Genomic DNA, 20,777 nt, shown 5'->3' with positions numbered 1-20,777 from the left:
TATAATACATGGAAAATTTTCTCAAGGAAAACTAAATTGTAAACTATGGGAGTCAGTTGAGACTACATTAGCCTACTAATATTGAAGGTAAAAATTTACTGATATGTATACAAACACTTAAAATGACACTAAATAATGTTTTTTTTATATATACTAAATAAAGTTAAAATTTTAACTTTACAATTACATAATCATAATACTACTCCAATTAGTTTTTTGACTGTGACTGTCATAAAAACTTGCCAGATTTATTAAATATTGAAGAACATTGACAATGAATATCCTATGTAATGGTGCATATAATTAGCAAAATGCTCCTCTCTAGAGTTAATCTTTCTAGCTGACTAACGAGTTTATGGACACTGGATATGTTTTTTCTGAGGTAAATGTGACGTTACATGACATTGTTTACTTGTAAGCCATTTTACTTGCATTTTTATGTGGTTGAAACACTGATTGAGCGATTATGTGACATGATACGGATTACGGTAAGTTGTCCTGTATCTTTTAACCCTCAGAGCCCGACGGCATCGCCCACGACGTCACACGGCACCTCCGATAAATATCTATATTATTTCATGAAACTTTTATCGATTTTCTTACCGTTTTTTCCAGCAGAAAGCTAACGAGCTAGCCATCACGGGGGTGTCTTTGGTGTCTTTGTAGCCTTTACAGAAGGTTTTCTATCCAGCCTGGAACATGTGCATCTTTTTGGAGTTGTTCAGCAATAAATCAAAACGCTTACATCCAAGATATATCCACTTGATGTCCATAATTTATACATTTTCCGGCATTTTTGCCGCTAGCGCGATGCTAGCTGCCATTTTGGATGAGGGTTTGACCAATGACAGGCTGATCCGTCATCCACGTTGGTGTGCGTCATTACGCATGAACCACAGCTCTGTTATTGTGGAGAGAGAGAGACGCACGGCTAGTGTTGAGGAGAGAGAGAGAGAGACGCACGGCTTGTGTTGAGGATAGAGAGAGAGAGAGGCGCTGCAGTTTTTAGTAGTTTTGTGGAGAAAGTTTGAGGAGAAAGTTTGAGGAGAAGTTCCTGATAGGAACTGTTTTGAGGCTTGGCACCAGTAAATATCCAAAATCCAAAGAGGCCAAAAGCGCCTGGACTTTTTTTGGAAAAATGTAAATAGTTTTGGTTCTGTATAAGTTATCATGTTTATTCCTGAGTTCCAGGACTCTAAAGACTTGAACAAACTGTTTTCCAGAGGAAATATGCTTAGCTTTTATTTATTTGTGTGTGTTTTCAATAAATATTTGAGTGATTCAATTTTCGTTTTTTTTTTCATTTGTCTTTATGGTCCCATAACTTATTTTACATTCAGGTGACATCAATGCAACACAAATATACTGACAGTGCAACTTGTCTTGAAAAAAAAGAGGTGTGTCAATTGTCTGTGCACAAAAGGGTTGATGTTTTACAAGCTTTTTTAGTAAATAACACCAGGCGGAAAATTAATTGTAAAAATACCCTTAGGTCTTAAAGGGTTAATCTTTCTAGCTGACTAACGAGTTTATGGACACTGGATATGTTTTTTCTGAGGTAAATGTGACGTTACATGACATTGTTTACTTGTAAGCCATTTTACTTGCATTTTTATGTGGTTGAAACACTGATTGAGCGATTATGTGACATGATACGGATTACGGTAAGTTGTCCTGTATCTTTTAACACACTTAGAGAATCTCATTTGTGTTTATTTCGCGCTGTTACAGGTATTAAGGCGGAAGAGAAGATCAGTTAATGTTTGCTCCGCGCTGCTGGTTCTCTTGAGCTGAGCGATCTCACGCCACAGCAAAACGGTATTTATGTATTTGAATTTCGTAAAAAAAAAATAGACTAATCGAATCTTGGAATTTAAGAATCTATATTGTTTTGAAAAAGTGAGAATCGATTAAAATCGATATTTTTTACCCAGCCCTACTATAAACATGTGATTGCAGATATTTTCTGTGCCATCTGTGTATGCAAATCTCACCAGCGCGGTCGGCCTTGAGGGTGTCCCACACGTTGCAGTTGAAGTCGTCGTAGCCGGCGAGCAGCAGGCGGCCGCTCTTCGAGAAGGCCACAGAGGTTATGCCGCAGATGATGTTGTCGTGGGAATAGACCATGAGCTCCTGGTCGGCACGCAGGTCAAACAGGCGGCAGGTGGCGTCATCAGAGCCGGTGGCAAATGCGTTGCCATTGGGGAAGAACTGTAGAGGGAATGTGAGCTCTGTAGATTCAATTCTTCAGGAAATCACATGCACAAATTCCTAAAAATACAGCATCTAGGCTTTAAAGAGTTAGTTCACCCAAAAATGAAAATTCTGTCATTAATGACTTACAGGTGTCGAACGACATGAGGGTAAGACCTCCGTTCATCTTCGGAACACAAATGAAGATATTTTAGTGTAAATCTGATGCTCTGAAAGGCCTCCATTGGCTCAATGCACTTTACACTCTCAAGACCCTTAAAAGACACTAAAGACGTCGTTACAAAGTCCATCTCACTACAGTGACTCTACAATAACTTTATGAAGCGACGAGAATAGTTTTTGTGCGCAAAAAAAACCTAAATAACGACTTACATAGTGATGACCGATTTCAAAACACAGCATCATGAAGCTTTGAAGCGTTATGAATCAGTGAGTCGATTCAGCAGTTCAGAGCGTTATGAATCAGTGAGTCGAATCATGATTCGGATCGTGTGTCAAACCGCTGAAATCACGTGACTTTGGCGATCCAAACCGCTGAATCGACTCACTGATTCATAACGCTTCAAAGCTTCATGATGCTGTGTTTTGAAATCGTCATCACTATAGAAGTCGTTATTTAGGGGTTTTTTGCGCACAAAAACTATTCTCGTCGCTTCATAAAGTTATTGTAGAACCACTGTAGTGAGATGGACTTGGTAATGACGTCTTTAATACCTTTTATGGGTCTTGAGAGTGTAAAGTGCATTGTGCCAATGGAGGCCTTTCTGAGCCATCAGATTTACACTAAAATATATTTTTTCTTACGGGTGTCGAACGACATGAGGGTAAGTAATTAATGACAGAATTTTCATTTTTGGGTGAACTAACCCTTTAATCTAATGCTAGTAAAAGTAAGTAGGGATGCACTATGCTGTCTTTAAATTGTTTATACATTAATTTGGAGAGTAACTGAAATTATTCCAATATCAAAATATTAAAAACGTAAAATATTAAAAACTTGCGATTAATCGCGATTAATTACAGAATTTTTTTTTTATTAATTCGTTAATTTTTTTAATCGATGCCCAGCACTAGTAAAAAAATTAATAAATACAAAAATCGGAAATCGGTATCGGCCAGTTTTCTTGAAAAAAAAAATCGGTATCGGAATCGGCAGGGTAAAATCATGATCGGTGCATCAGTAAAGGTAAGGCAGGAACACTCACACAGATGGCGTTGATGTCCGACTCGTGGCCAGTGAAGGTCTGTCTGCACATGCCCTCACGGACGTCCCAGAGTTTAGCAGAGGCATCACAGGCCCCTGAAACGAAGAGCCTGGTGTCCGGAGCCAGAGACAGACTCATCACGTCACCGGTGTGACCCGCAAATGTGGTCGTCTGCTGACCGGTCTCGATGTCCCAGAGTGCACTGCAGGACAGATCACAACATTCACACTTTAGACGCTTCAACATTCATGAAAAATCAAAACACGCAGAAACTAACTGCAAAATACTTCTATTTATAATCAAAATAAATATATATTAATGCGGACAAAATTAGCGTTTTAACGCATGCATTAAATATTTTTTAAAGCATTAAACTGGAAAAATGTATTGCAATTAACTAGGGCTGTCAAAAGATGAATCGCGATTAATCGCATCCCAAATAAAGTTTGTGTTTTCATAATATATGTGTGTGTACTCTGTTAATTATTATTTAAATATAAATACACACACAAGCATGTATATATTTAAGAAAAATATATTTTTATATATAAAACATTTATATTTATATATAATATAGATTATATAAATGTATATACATGCAAATATTTCTTAAATATACACATGAATGTGTGTGTATTTATATATAAATAATAATTAAAAGAGTACACACATATATTATATAAACACAAACTTTTATTTTGGATGTGATTAATCGCGATTAATCGTTTGACAGCCCTACAATTAACACAGCATCCGTTTTTTCTGGCTAGCGTTACATTAAATGCTCGCGCTTTTATTCATGAAAATGCGTTTAAACCATTCAAGCACCACAAGACACTAAAACACTTTTTTTGTATGTGAATGCTGTTTTACGTGAAGCACAAAGCTTTATTTTACAAAATAACTAATAGATTCACAATTAAATGTTACATCACATCCATGGAAACATATTCATGTTTCATGCCGAAAGAGAGAGGTAGGCTTTGTGAAGTGAGCCAAATTCAAGCTTTGCGTTTTCCGATCTGGTCCCACGATTTTACATTAATTTAACAATAGGCTCAACTCCATTTTATTCCACTGGACATGGAATCGCTTATTTATTTTCCCAAATCTTCATTTACGTCTCTCACGGCGGATTAAAAACATTTCTTCCTTTTGTTTGCTTTTAATCAGGAGTATATTCCCATCATTTACTGTGGTAAAGTAGAAAACGGTGCTGTAGGACAAATACATTCTACTTCAAATTCAATTTAACACACTTTGTGCTTGTTATTAGACTTAAGATGCGTCAAGTTTGTGTATATTCACTTAAATTTAAAAGTTATTTTTTAAAAGCCTAATAAATGTAATGTTTCATAGAGACATCAGTATTCAAGATGACATTACAACAAGTATTTAAAATGTACTTGTTTCTACATTAATTTGGAGATAAACGGAAATTATTACAGTATATAAAATATGGAAAACTGATGTTTTATACGGAATTAATTACAGAAAAATGCGTGATTAATTCGTAATTTTTTTTTATCAATTGACAGCACTAACATATAATTAAATAAAATTAAGTCAGACAAGACTAGACAGATTTAACCCACAACCTAAATGGGCACAAATGTTAGTTTTACTTCACTAATGTACATAATTCCTTCTACTGGGCTCAATAACATGAGCTTAATGAATGCAGCTAACACTGTAAACTTTGGTAAAAAAAAAAAAAAAAGTTCTTATTTACTTATTGTTTACTTCCTAAATGTTGATTTTATAGCATAGACTTTTATAATAGGAGAAAAATAATGCGGTAAAAGAATGCACACATTATAAATACAAAGCTTAGGTTTTAAATTGATTTAGATTTAAATTGGTAATTACATTTTTTTTAAATAAAAAGTATTAACCGATTCCGGATTTAATTGTTTAAAAAAATATCCCTGTTGATTTATTTATGATTTAATGCCATATCAGCAACAATGGCTATATTCATGGCAATCAGCAGTATCAATTCAATACATTGTTTACAATAATTTAACAATTTTGTCACTATACAAAATCAGGCATATATACCAATAACAACAACAGTAATAATTACACCAATTACACAGAATCTTTCAATTTAATATTTGACAGAAATTGTAAAACTACTCTATGAGAAACCTTTTTAAAAATGTACATTAATGTGTTTTCTGAATAAAACCCATCTCTAATATTATTTAAAAAAGGACATTCTATTAAAATCTGTTTTACACTCGTGAAATTCTTACACAGATCACAAACTGGTTTCTCTTCCCCGTTCAATAAATATGAATGAGTGAGTCTTGAATGTCCAATTTGGCATCTCGTATATACAACCTGGTCATATCTATTCTCAAAATAATAACCAAGTCCTTGATTTAAAACTGGATTAATCTCATATAATTTGTTATTTACACATTCGTTCCATTCCATTTGCCAATATCCCTGTTGAACTTAATAGCAAAATTCCTTCCTGATTGCAGATATGAGCTTTGGTATCAATTTGGGCTGCGGGGATACAGTTCCTCACACTCACCAGGTGGTGTCGCCAGAACTTGTAACAATCTGGTTGTCATCAACGAAGCGGCAGCAAGAGAGGTATCCTGTAGATTAGAGGAAGTTTAATGCGCATCTCTAACAAGCAATTACAAACCAATATTTCTTCCCCAAATGAATAACATTTAGCTTAAAAACCAAAGAATATCTGTAAATGAACAAACTGTCGTGATGATTTGCATTGCTTTATTACACTGAGAGTATGAAGAGAAAATGTGCCGAGTTGTCATGAAAAATATTACGTTTAATGGTCTTAAAATAAACAATGATTTGGACAGAATAGTGACAGAGTGTGCATTATGGATACGCTGATGCTCTCATTAAGCCCGATCAGATGAGATTTTTTTAAAAGGGTGGACACCAGAGTTAATTTTGAAAGCAAATTATAATTTAGTTTTAGTCAGTCTTTTGACTAAAATGCCATTTAGTTTTAGTCATATTTTAGTCACCTGAATTGTTTTAGTCTAGTTTTAGTCTCCTAAAATCTAATGAGTTTAGTTAAATTGTAATACATTAAGCATTTAAGCATTACATAACCGACTGTCACTTGATCTGACATTTTGACATCATTTTGTTTATTACATTAAAAATACACGAAAGAGCTCAATTCACTTTTTTTGTTTGTTTTTTAAAAACATCTATATAGTTTTTATAATTTTGTATTTCTGTTTTAGTTAGTAAGCCATATCAGGTTAAACTAAAGCTTCAAATAAGTGTTTTTTATTTTATTTCAGTTAACATTTATTTAATTTCAAGTAATTAAGTTTTTTTTAATGGTTTTAGTGAACTATTATAACCCTGACACTTTATTGAATATGTGTCAAATACTGGTCTTTCCTCCTGACTATGAATTAAATGGGAAGTAAATTAAATACAGTTTATTGTGTAACCAAAAACGAATATATAATGCGTGACTTTTAATGATAAACAAGCTCGAAATACACCGGGACTCTTATTTTGAAATGGGCCTTACTATTGCAGTTGCAGGAGCTCATTCAAGTTCAGATGAGGAGATAAAATATGCGTTGTTACAACCGTCTAAAACATATTACTATATAAACATGGTAAAGTAGACAGTCATTATTCATCAGCATTAGTTCATAAACAATTGCCTGGCATAAATGTGTGTTATTGAGTTATTGTGAGCCGCTCTGGAGCGCTGGATTGGGGATGCGTGAGCCGTGTTTTCCCGCACGTTTAAATCAAATGTGCGCATCTGTGACACAGGACATCAGTTCTGACCCGATCTCTCCCCTAATCGACCCTCCCTAACATTTTCGTCTCGTTTTTATTTGTTGACGAAAATAACAGTTGATTTTCGTCATAGTTCTTGTCATCCAACTCTAGTTTTTATTTAGTTATCGTCTCGTTTTCGTCAGCGAAAAAAGGTCGTTGACGCAAATTATTCGTCAACGAAATTAAATTTAAAAATTGTTTCCCGTCCTGTACCTGTGTGTCCGGCCAGCTCGCGGCTGACGCGTACATTCCCCTCGCGAGTCTTGAGGCTGTAGATGGAGCAGATGTTGTCTAGGCCTCCACAAGCAACGTAATTCCCTGAAGGAGCATAGGCACAGGTCATCACCCAGGAGGAGCGCAGAGGAATGGCGTGGACCTGGAAAACAACACATGAATGCTCAGGAAGTGACATATGAAAGAGGACAGGAAGTTATAAAACAACTGTAGCAGAAACCATTTTAAATAGCTGATCATCACATCGTCTAGAGTAGTTACTGTTAGAGCAACATGTCAAACATAATGCGTAATAAAAGAATGAACCTCAATGGTTCTTGCTAGGGCTGCACGATTAATCGAAATCAAACCGCAATTGTGATTTGGGTTGTGCGATTATGAAAGCGCAAAGGTTGCGATTTTAATTAAATAAATAAATGCCCAGCGTGTTTGTGATCAGGAGTAAACACTGCTCCGTCTGAAAGCACTAGTCGATTATAATGTGCGTTTGAAAAAGCAACACGTGTCAAACGTCTTCACAAACTACTAATATGTTGTACAAAATACATTTAATAACCCGTTTTAACTCACTTCATATCGTCAGTCGAGTGTTTGTGTGGCTTCTCCTCACAAAATGAGGCAGTCAATCAGCACTGCATACTTTATTATTATGAAAATACCAGAGAAGGCTTGAAGAAATCAAATACACCATATCTTGATGCAGTCGTGTTTATTGTCGTTATTATTTAATCAAATCGTTTCCATCTTCTTTTTATTCAGCTCTGCTAACTTACACAGAGCTAGCTTCACAGTTCACGCCATAAAGCGATTTCCTGAAAGCAATTACTTTTCTGAGGGAAATGTGGAGTTTCTGCTCGAGGGCGCCCTCTGGCTTCATTGTAAATTAAACTTTTTGGTAACAAATAATACTTCTCACTAAATAAACTTATATGACAATCCATGTTTTTCTTCAATGTACAGGAGATTTTATCCCCACAGTGGATGCAAAAGAGGCTCATATTTCATATTAAATACAAAGACTTATCACAGATAAAAAGCACAGATTTTAATAATAATATAATTTTTGCAACAAATCCTTAGACATTTCTAATGATTTTTAGTCATAGGCTGTCTGTTTTTTTGTAAAAAGTTCTCTGTAAAATATAAATATTATTATTATATTGTTATATTTATTCTTAAATACTCTTTTTGTTATTGTAATAGTAATATTAATGTTTTTGTAATAGTAATATTTCTTATTTTGTTAAATATTTTTATTCAGCAATAATATAATAATAATAATTATTATTAGTCATAATACATAAAATACAATGTTATATACACACTTTTCATTTGTAAAAAAACAAAAAACAAACGCAATTTAAATTAACCAGAATAAATTGCAATTAGATATTTTCCCCAAATCGTGCAGCCCTAGTTCTTGCTGAAGCTCAAACGTGATGCGTAACACGAGAATGAACCTCATTGGTTCTTGAGAAGCTCAAACGTGTTGCGTAACACGAGAACGAACCTCATTGGTTCTTGAGAAGCTCAAACGTGATGCGTAACACGAGAACGAACCTCATTGGTTCTTGAGAAGCTCAAACGTGATGCGTAACACGAGAACGAACCTCATTGGTTCTTGAGAAGCTCAAACGTGATGCGTAACACGAGAACGAACCTCATTGGTTCTTGAGAAGCTCAAACGTGATGCGTAACACGAGAACGAACCTCATTGGTTCTTGAGAAGCTCAAACGTGATGCGTAACACGAGAACGAACCTCATTGGTTCTTGAGAAGCTCAAACGTGATGCGTAACACGAGAACGAACCTCATTGGTTCTTGAGAAGCTCAAACGTGATGCGTAACACGAGAACGAACCTCATTGGTTCTTGCTGAAGCTCAAATGTGATGCGTAACACTAGAACGAACCTCATTGGTTCTTGAGAAGCTCAAACGTGATGCGTAACACGAGAACGAACCTCATTGGTTCTTGAGAAGCTCAAACGTGATGCGTAACACAAGAACGAACCTCATTGGTTCTTGCTGAAGCTCAAATGTGATGCGTAACACTAGAACGAACCTCATTGGTTCTTGAGAAGCTCAAACGTGATGCGTAACACAAGAATGAACCTCATTGGTTCTTGAGAAGCTCAAACGTGCTGCGTAACACAAGAACAAACCTCATTGGTTCTTGCTGAAGCTCAAATGTGATGCGTAACACAAGAATGAACCTCATTGGTTCTTGAGAAGCTCAAACGTGCTGCGTAACACTAGAACGAACCTCATTGGTTCTTGAGAAGCTCAAATGTGATGCGTAACACGAGAATGAACCTCATTGGTTCTTGAGAAGCTCAAACATGATGCATAACACGAGAACGAACCTCATTGGTTCTTGCTGAAGCTCAAACGTGATGCGTAACACGAGAACGAACCTCATTGGTTCTTGCTGAAGCTCAAACGTGCTGCGTAACACGAGAATGAACCTCATTGGTTCTTGAGAAGCTCAAACGTGATGCGTAACACAAGAACGAACCTCATTGGTTCTTGCTGAAGCTCAAATGTGATGCGTAACACTAGAACGAACCTCATTGGTTCTTGAGAAGCTCAAACGTGATGCGTAACACAAGAATGAACCTCATTGGTTCTTGAGAAGCTCAAACGTGCTGCGTAACACAAGAACAAACCTCATTGGTTCTTGCTGAAGCTCAAATGTGATGCGTAACACAAGAATGAACCTCATTGGTTCTTGAGAAGCTCAAACGTGCTGCGTAACACTAGAACGAACCTCATTGGTTCTTGAGAAGCTCAAATGTGATGCGTAACACGAGAATGAACCTCATTGGTTCTTGAGAAGCTCAAACATGATGCATAACACGAGAACGAACCTCATTGGTTCTTGCTGAAGCTCAAACGTGATGCGTAACACGAGAACGAACCTCATTGGTTCTTGCTGAAGCTCAAACGTGCTGCGTAACACGAGAATGAACCTCATTGGTTCTTGAGAAGCTCAAACGTGATGCGTAACACGAGAATGAACCTCATTGGTTCTTGAGAAGCTCAAACGTGATGCGTAACACGAGAATGAACCTCATTGGTTCTTGAGAAGCTCAAATGTGATGCGTAACACGAGAATGAACCTCATTGGTTCTTGAGAAGCTCAAATGTGCTGCGTAACACAGGAATTAACCTCATTGGTTCTCGAGAAGCTCAAATGTGATGCGTAACACGGGAATGAACCTCATTGGTTCTCACTGATGTGTGAGTTGATGAATGTTAATATGTGAATAAAAGCCTAAATTCAATCTGTTTATCATATAAAGCGTTCAAGTCTCTTCATAAAATTTAGACTAAACGCTCATATGGATTAGTTCTACGATCTCTTTATAAACTTTTTAAAGCGTCAGTGGTAGTTGCGAAGCTGTCAGTGAAGGGACAGAAAGCTCTCAGATTTAATTAAGAATCTTAATTTGTGTTTCAAAGATGAACAACATATGGATGAGTAAATTACCATTTTTGGGTGAGCTATTCCTTTAATTAGTTCTATCAATTTGATACATTTACTTCATAAACACCGTTCTCTGATATATCCATTCTGCTCTTTGTTTGCTCCAATGTTGGCGTTTCTTTGTCACAAGCCCTGTACTGTACACACTGCGTAGTATGGGAACATTTAAATGAGTATGAGTACACAAGCGCACTGGTATCGGTGCATCCCTAATAAAAAAGCCAAATATGGACAATATCCATCTCTAAAAAAGTGGAGCGACACTGAAATTCTCTCTATGAAATCAAAAACATCATACCTTATTTGTGGTATAACTGTCCCAAATGATGAGTTTTCCATCCTGGGATGCACTGACAAGCAGCCTGCACAGAAAACACAAGATGGCCGTGAGTGAGGTGAGCATTAAAGCCTATAGTGAATGTGAAAGTAAAAATCACAGCACAACTACAATCAGGAGAATTATCTTTCGGAAAGCTCTCAACTATTCCCAGCAGCATTCAGCACAAAAATTGTACCGTTATGGATGTTTCTTGGCTGTAGCTATAATAGTAACAACATGCTTAGTCATAACACCCACTTACAACCATCACTCACCACCTACACAAACACAATAACAGAACATGAATGTAATGGGATAGCGTGCAGTGGCCACCACACAATCCATGAACCCGTGCGAAAGGGAAACCCCTGGCGGATCTCTCTGATGTAGAAGGATGGTTGTTTAAATGGCTTACGAAAAAGGTCGTCATGCAAATAACGTGAGCGAGCTATTCTGAAATATCCAGTACCTGGAATCGGTGCCCCAGTGCATGGCGTAGATTTTAGCCAAATGCCCTCGCAGTGTTCTTCTTGTGCGCATCTGGATTCGGCCAACAGGGTCGATGTTGGCTGTGATCTGAAAACACATGTGCCAATTAAAGAAATATCCACACACACATGGCAGCAGTATGAGGATTAATCCATTTATTTATATAAATCAAGGTCATTAATTAGAATAAAACACGGTTCCTTTCCATGTGGAAGCTCTTACCTGTGATAGTGTGGCATCTGCACAAGCTTTCCTTGCATCCTGCAATAAAAGAAAATGAGAAAACAAGTTTAGACGCTGTGGAATGAGGCATCGTTTCATGATTGTGTAATTTGTAGGGCTGTAATCAAACAAAGAAAATCTTGGTCGACTGAATTTTCGACTAAAAATTACGTTAGGAAAAAACGTTCAATTTATTAGCTGTGCGCAGTACTTGGTAGCCTTGTTGTCTGCCTAAATTAATTATAAATAAACTAGTAGGCTATTTGCAGTATATTAAATAGTTTTTGAGTTGATTATTTTGCACTGAAATGAGTCTGACACACGAGTGTGATTTCCGAAAATATAGTACTATGTTGTCAACTAGTGATATCACCACAAGAACTTTTGAGGAATATGCAACATAATTTAGACAATTGTTTTTGTCATATGTATTATAATAACGGACGGACATTATCATTTCAGCCGCTCTGTGCAGCTTCGCGGCTGAGACACGAATAGACAATTAACTTAAAGCTTTTACTCTTAAACACAAAAGGCACATCCATTTTAATAAAAAATTAATATTTATTAAACAAGCCAGATCAAGAGCAGAAACTAAATAAAGTGCGTAACTGAAAAATAAAGCATAGGCTCAAAACTAATACAAACAGTGGCCACAGAGCATCGGGCTTCAAATAAAAAACATTGAAATATGACCATTCTGATCGGGGCCAAACTGATTAAATGAACAACGCAAAAAAATTGACCAATCAGAATTTTGGTCCAGCCAGAACGCATCGACTAATAATCGACTAATCGACTGGGAGATTACAGCCCTAGTCATTTGTTGGTAGGGTCGGGTACCGAACTCTGTACTTTTAAGGGCAGCGAGCTAATTATGTCGGTACTATTGAGTACCGATTCACATTAAATGCCAAATTTCAGTACCTGAGAATCAGTGTTGGGGGTAACGCATTACAAGTAACTTTAGTTACGTAATAATATTACTTTTTCCAAGTAACTAGTAAAGTAACGCATTACTTTTCAAATTTACAAAAAATATCTGAGTTACTTTTTCAAAAAAGTAATGCAAGTTACTTTTTCACATTAATATAAAATCAGTCAAATGCAAAATCAGAGTACTATGCAAACCTCCAATAATTAAATGTTAAATAAAACAACTATTTTTTATGCATAATCTACCTTTATATGTAATTTACCAATGTCTTGCTGCTGACCTTTGATGATGAAAATTACTAGATTTTTTGTTTTTATTGGTAAAACTTTTTTCTCCTGCATCCTATTCTAGCATTATCTAGAGCTGAAAAATTTATGTTAAATCTGATTCTGTTGCACAGAACTTAATGAAGAAAAATATATTGATATTAATATATTTAATATTATTTTAATATATGCCAATTATTGTGTTACTTTAAATAAAAGTGTGGTTATTTTATTTTACTGGTTTGTATTTTTTACATTTAGATTCAGTAAAATTATTTAATAAAAAAAAAAATCTTTAATAATAAATACAATATACAAAATTTAAAAAAAAAATTAAAATAAGAAATTATTATTATTTTTTGTTGTTGTAATTTTTGGTTTTGGGCCAAGTGTATCCAGAATTTTCGGTTTTCATTTCTGTGCATCTCTAAACATTACGGCAACCCATCAAAATAAAAGTTCGATTTAACTTAATATATAAATATAATCACTATAGTACAGTAGAATTTAGATACTCCCAATGTAATAATACTAAAACTATAATAATCATAATAATAACTTTAAGTAATAAAATCTACATTTTTCTGCAATGTTGTGCAGCACTTAGTTTGACAAAATAGTTTAATTAAATGAAAAGAAAAATGTAATTAATGCTTTACATTTTCATTTGATTACCAGAAAACACACCACACAGAATTTGTGGGAAATCTTTTCATGGAAATGAATTGTTTTCATGAATTTAATTAATTATTAAGTAGCTAGTAGCCTACTATTCACTGTTAAATATTACAGTATACAAAACATCACAGATATGGACCAAGGCAGCTCTGGCATAATGTCAATAACACTTCTATAAATTACTTACAGTTTCTTTACAGTTATTGATGTAAACATCCCTAAAGTACAGAAAAAAGGTACCATTGGGTGATACCATAAGATTTAAATTACAACATTTCAACAAAAAATATATATTCAGGTGATGCATTCTGAAATAATAACGTAAACATGTTTCTGAATAAAAATGTTTTCTAGCAATAATAGTCCATCAGAATATGTTTAACTGTCAAAGGAACTCGACACGAGAGACATAAACTCAATAGAAAGCGTTACTTGATCATATGGAAGATGCTTCTTTTTACACTTGGGTTTATTTCATGCAGTTTATTATTTTTATATTTGTCCCATTCCTTCTGCCAGTGATGTATTAGCTAATTAATGGTCTGAAAGGTGTTATTTAACATGGTTGTGTAATAAACAACATTTAGGGTTAATGTGTTGTATATAATAACCATACAGTAACATGAGATATGTTGTAACCGTGATATAAAATTCTGTATATAAGCTTTGTTCATATAATCCACCCCTTGAACAAGCCGAGTAAGCTAATTGGTAGCATTATTGACCTGTTAAGGTTGATTTAATCATCGACTGATTGATTACGGCTAAAAGGTTATAGATTTGAGAGACAGCGTTTGGCAATTCTAGTCTTAAACTGAAGAGCACAATAGCTGTGGGTCGGTACACATAGATATAAAGAGATAATATGTAAAGCGCCGTGATGGAGGAAGTATCGGGTGTAAATCTTTTCTGGGACGCTGTGAGGAATGAGAACAGTACAGTTACAGTAAAGGCTCTTCCTCCATTGTGTAAACTATGTAAACAACCGCCATCTGTATTTAAATGACTTTCGGTTAGGCAAATAGTCCTGTGTTACAAGAGACTACCGGGTAACCAGGTAAAAAAAAAACTTCTGATGAAATAGAATTTAAATATGTCTATTTTAAATACGAGTCAAAATCTTTGATTATGAAAATGTGTATTTGTTTTCTCTACTGTCCTGTTGGTACAAAATTACTGACCCCTTTCAACCTGGAGTCTAAACAATGCTCAACTTAAAGGGGCACTTCACCACTGGAAAGATGGATGTGAATTTAAATTGGGTCATTTTGTGTAGTAGAAATGTGAAATTATTTTAGAAGTTGGTAAAAAAGCCATATGTGTTTTTGGCTCATATGGATGAAAGACAACAACTCCCAGAATGCACTTGGTTCGCTACTCCCATGCCTCACCTACTGGTTACATCTCTTGCCCACCACAGTGTTCATTTTTTGGTAATAAAATCATGTAGTTCAGTTAGAGAACAGACACTACAATTAAAAACGGAGCGTGTCTGTTCAATACAGCGTGAGCCGAACGAGAGTCACAGCACAAACGCAGCTCATTCATCACGAAAGCTGACAAGATGATCGCGGATGATTTGGTTTCAAAGCGAAATGTAAAAAGTCAGTGAGTTTGTCATTGTACCCTTTTGTTGTTGTGGTGTTTTTCCATTAAGAATAATGAACTACAAGCTAATGAAACCACAATTTAAGCAACCCACCCCTGGTGCTAATTCTAAAACGAAAGTAAAATGAGCACGGATGTTTTCAGTTCATGCCTATTGAAGCTTAACTTTGATAGGAATTCATGCAGAACTAGCTCCTACTACTGGCTGTAGTCTCTAGCCTCTGATGACGCAAATATCATCAATCGGAGGCTTTTTTCCAGACATAAAATACATAAATCTCTTGTCTCACGGGGACATAAGGGAGGGAAACATCGAATCGGATCATTCGAATATACTACCGGGTTTCTACTGATACAAAGATTAATGCTAATCGCCGAAGTAACCCTTTAAAAAAATTGTTAAAACCAGTCAGGCTGAATAATCAACAGCTATTTAATCTGTGTGCATTTCTGAAATGCAATAACATGTACAAAATCAATATAAATTGTAATGTAGATGCATTTTCTGTGAAGCTGCTTTGAAACGATATGTATCGTGAAAAGCGCTATACAAATAAATTTGAATTGAAATGAATTTGGCCATGTTCAAAAGTAATACGATTGATGTTATTGTTATGATTTATTATTATTATTGCATTCGGTCTACTTTATTCTCGGTAACACTTTACAATAAGGTTGATTAGTTAACATTAGCAGTTATAAAGCATTTATTAATGTTAATTTCAACATTTACTAATCCTTTATTAAAATCTTGTTAACTTTAGTTAATGCACTGTGCATGAACAGCTTATATTAACTAACATTACCAAATACAGCAACAAATGAATTGCTCATGGTTAGTTAATATATTAACTAATGAAACCTTATTGTAAAGCGTTATCTTATTCTCTGAAGTGCTTTGAGTTTGAGAAAAGACCAAGATAAATAAAATGCATCGTCATATTGACCAGGCCAATCCATTAGTAGATATTTGACCGTTTCAAGATTAATGAGAACATGTTTAATAACTATTTATTTAGTTTTAGCACTTTTATAAAAGTATGGATTAGGGATTAGTGACTGCATTTATAGATACAGTAAGAGAGAGGTTCTTACTCTGATCTGGTTCTTCAGCTGCTCGGCCTCCTGGCGTAACTGGTCCAGTTCACTCATTTTCCTCTTCTAAAGCTCTGCCTCACTCCTACAGCCGGGACACGTTCTGATCTGCAGAAGAGAAACACATTCAGCCTCCAATTCCAATGTCTCCCACCAATACACAATGTAAGATTAAGTCTGAACTTAATTGTGCATATTTCTGGTTTTCAAACTTCCTACTATGCAGCTGGTCATCAGCATCAGATATATCGACACACCCATAATCGCATGCTTAGCTTCATCACTGCATTTACCATGTCATGTGACATCGGTTAATGGATTGGCTGGTTGATTGTTTATCAATACACAAGTGTGCATAAATCAAGATCCACCCCACCACATTAGCTACTGAAAGCAACCATTTCCTCTTGTGGTGAAATGAGTTGTTGCTTCTTAATGAAAAATGCAGAAGTGCAAAGAGAACAACAGAAAGAAACCAGTCGTGATTCTGTCCTTTTATGATGTCAATAATCAGCCAGGGGGAAAAAAAAGGACCTTATCTTAGACTCTAGCATTCAAAAAACATAGCTTTTACTTCCATAACGTGACAAATTATGAGTGAAGCAGGATATTCAATGAGAATGTAGGACAGGACTCGATTTTATCCATTGGGAATTGATTGGATGATGAAAACTGGGTGCGACATCCAATAATGGGGTCATGTGGTTGTAGGGAGGGATGAAGGAATAAAAGAGAGTCGAAAGGAAAGTCGTTTCAAAGACGGAGCCATTTATTACATTTAAATGTACGATTATTGAGACAAGGGAAGTACATTTAATCCGAGACACCATGCCTATACTAAAAGCTGTTTACACTGGCCTAGGGATGTACGCAACGGCTAATTTCATAACCGCTTAAGCGGAAATTTTGTAACCAACTAGTCGGCTAGTCTAACCCAGCACCCTGGAGACAATCTATACATTTGAAAGAACACTTAAGTTCACACTTGTAGATTGGTTCGTTTGGTCCGGACCAAAAAACAAAAACAAAACATAGTCCTGGTCCACTTAGCGTTCACACTAGGGATGGGCATTTTTGTCAATTTCTCATTTCGATCATCGATAGGTCTCAAAAACGAGTACTTGAGTACTCGGGGGCGGGGCATGTGAAGGGGGCGGGGCATGTCCGTCATTGAGATAACGAAAATACCGTTATGAAAATGGTTGTTGACAAATACAAACGTGACATGAAAACATGAACATATAAAGCAAAAAATAACTGCTAGATTATGATGCATAAATGTCTTTGAAAAAGAAACATCTTTATAAAATGACCGTCTCAAATAACCAAGTCAGTAATATCGAGCATTGCCTTTGAGCTGAAACTGTGAAATAACACCAGCCTGCAGAGCTTGCTAGCTGGTTAATAAACTCAATCAAACGCACCCTATATCAGATTAATCTGAACCTATTACAACTTAAATCAACACAAAAGGAAGTGTACCGCGCAAAACGACGCAATAACCAATAATAAAAAAAAAAGAGACAAATATATTTTTTTAAAGTCAGCGATCGATGATCGCTATCACGTTCGAGTACTCGATTACTGGACCACTGTTGCCCATCCCTAGTTCACTTTTTTAACAGCGAACCTAAAGTTACCGAACCAAAGGCATAGGGATACGCTCACAACCTGATTGGCCGGCTTTTATGATGTTTATTTCGCGACGGAGCTGCTCAACGAACATTCAAAACAATGCTGGGTGCTGATTAAACGCTATAAATTTTATGAGTGTACATACGGTTTTATCTTTACCATCTGAGAACTCACGAAGAGCTCATCAAATGTTCAACACATTCAGAACAGCAGCAGGATTTCCTCCATTCTGCATATATTGATGACGCTCTTTACCGCTCCACGTTTGCCCTCTACTCATTTTGGATACACCGATCTTTCCGCGTCGTCAAATCAGTTGTAGCGTCGCATGTTGTGACATCACGTCCTGTTTTTGGTTCGTTCACATGTCTTTGGTCCGTGTTGCATTCATATATCGATCGAACCGCACCAGAGTTGGTTTGGAAGCGGGCCGAGACCCGTCTCTTTAGGGTCTCGTCCACTTGTTTGGTGGCACCAGGGTTCGTATGGCAGCGTTCACATATGTTCAAATGAACCGCACTAACCAAGCAATCGCACCAGGGTTTGTTTTAATCCAACCAAACATGACAAGTGTGAACTACATCTCTGAATAGTCAAATCCCATACGGAAAGTCGCTAAAATAGATCAGATACATGCGAGTGCTTGTCTTGCATTATAATCATTGTATTAAACTTGAGCCATTATAGACATATTTATTCAAATTAGGGATGCACTGATACCGATTCCAGTACTCGGGTGCTCCGAAACTGTGCTCATGTACTCGTAAAACTACCCTTATACAACTTTATGACAACGCAGCTTTTGATATGGAGCCGCGTGAAAAGTTCGGCAAGTGAAAAGGGATCTCGCGCTCTCAATGCGCACGACCGCCATGACGTAATTTTTGCAGCGCGGACGCGGCAAGTATAAACTAGGGCTGCGCAATATATCGAATTACCGCAAATGTACATATCGCAAGGGCACGCAATATCTGAATGATTTAAATAGGCTACTTCAACATTGTGAAAAGTGTACGTTTTAGGTTGATGCATATATCAGAGAATAGACTGGTCACACCACGACTGGTGCTTGACGTTAAAAAGAGTCATTAAACGCAATAACTTGCGAAAAACAACTCCTTGCAGTCTCGCGCTGTCTGACACACACACCGAAACGTGCGCACAAGCCGTTCTTTTTTCCGTGTCTTGCTACACACTCGAACTGTCAAATACACACACATTATGTAAGAATGGCTGTCTTGATGAGTACTCATGTAAACACAGTAGGTTATGCTTTAAGTGAAAGATATCAGTTGGGGAAAGAAATAGATTTTACACACTTAAAGCAATATCGTATCGCATAACGAACTATTTAACAAGGATATTGCATATCACATTTTTCTTCAATATCGCACAGCCCTAGTATAAACCAAGCTTAACCTCTCGTTACACAGATTCCTCTCAGTAAAGGAGTAGCGTTGAAAGAGAAAGGCTGTTTAGCTCAGTGTCACACATTGTAGATGAAAACCGAAGCAGGCTCATAGCTGATAATGAACCTGCCTCTCACTTTTTACCAAAAAAGGCTTTAGTCTTTAGTACATATGATAACATATTTCAGTTGTTCTGCTACTATAGCCACGTTTCCACCGAGTGAATTTTCCCCAGGAACTAGGGACTTTGGGGTGGTACTCTGTGTGTTTCGACCGCAGGGAACAGGGTCTAAATAAAGTTCCAGGTAAAAATTTCCCCCTCAAAATGGCCCTGCTTGCAAGGTAGTACTTTTTCCAAAGTTGAGGATCTTTCAGGGGTGGGACTTGGGCGCTGAACATGATGATTGGTTCACGCAGCATTTTTTTTTCAACCTAAATCTGTTGCGGTGTGTGCAGTAAGAGTTGTTTGCTATTCAAATCTACAATGGAGTTAAAAAAACAAAAAGAATCGACGAGGTGGAGGACAAAATCACACAGTCCTACGCAGTGTTGGGGGAAACGCATTACAAGTAACTTGAGTTACGTAATAATATTACTTTTTCAAGTAACTAGTAAAGTAACGCATTACTTTTCAAATTTACAACAAAATATCGGAGTTACTTTTTCAAAAAAGTAACGCAAGTTACTTTTTCACATTAGTTTGACTGACAGCTCTCCTGCCCCCATGTTGTGAAAAATAAGTGGAGAGGCGTGTGTGTGAACATGAGGGTTATTGTAGTTCTAGACTAAATGTGAGCATTTATTTATCTCACTTGCACAATAAAGACTCAGTACTCCTCAAAATGAATAAAATCTGTCAAATGCAAAATTAGAGGACTATGCAAACCTCCAATAATTAAATGTTAAATAAAACATATTTTTATGCATTTAATCTACCTTTATTGACCAATGTCGTGCTGCTGACCTTTGATGATTCAGTTAAGCCATGATCAAAAATTACTAGATTTTTTTTATTTATTGGTAAAACGTTTTTCTCCTGCGTCCTATTCTTCCATTATCCAGAATGGCAGCACATTTTTACCTCAGCCTGAGGCCTATTATTTCAATTTTGGTATGAAGAGGTCTTTACATTTGCACAAAAAAGGACTTTATTTGCTATTAAAAAACAAAACAAAAAA

General features: G+C 36.2%; 1 protein-coding gene across 2 annotated transcripts in view; it reads right to left on the bottom strand.

Annotated features, from left to right (window-relative positions):
• gnb1b (guanine nucleotide binding protein (G protein), beta polypeptide 1b) overlaps window positions 1-20,777 on the bottom strand; it is a 46,984-nt gene that overhangs the window by 7,864 nt on the left and 18,343 nt on the right. For both annotated transcript variants that reach the window (XM_079841630.1, XM_079841631.1), the window contains exons 2-9: window positions 16,556-16,663; window positions 11,972-12,010; window positions 11,730-11,836; window positions 11,240-11,303; window positions 7,434-7,596; window positions 5,965-6,031; window positions 3,420-3,621; window positions 1,995-2,211 (exon numbers count right to left, since the gene is read on the bottom strand). In XM_079841630.1, coding sequence (XP_079697756.1) covers window positions 1,995-2,211; window positions 3,420-3,621; window positions 5,965-6,031; window positions 7,434-7,596; window positions 11,240-11,303; window positions 11,730-11,836; window positions 11,972-12,010; window positions 16,556-16,612 — 916 coding nt within the window. In that variant the 5' untranslated portion in view covers window positions 16,613-16,663. The remainder of the gene's footprint in view (window positions 1-1,994; window positions 2,212-3,419; window positions 3,622-5,964; window positions 6,032-7,433; window positions 7,597-11,239; window positions 11,304-11,729; window positions 11,837-11,971; window positions 12,011-16,555; window positions 16,664-20,777) is intronic.

The sequence above is a fragment of the Gobio gobio genome (genome assembly GCF_949357685.1).
Source record: "Gobio gobio genome assembly, chromosome: 17".
Classification (NCBI taxonomy): Eukaryota; Metazoa; Chordata; class Actinopteri; order Cypriniformes; family Gobionidae; genus Gobio; species Gobio gobio.
Note: the sequence above shows the minus strand (reverse complement) of the source record. Positions and strands in the feature narration are given on the sequence as shown.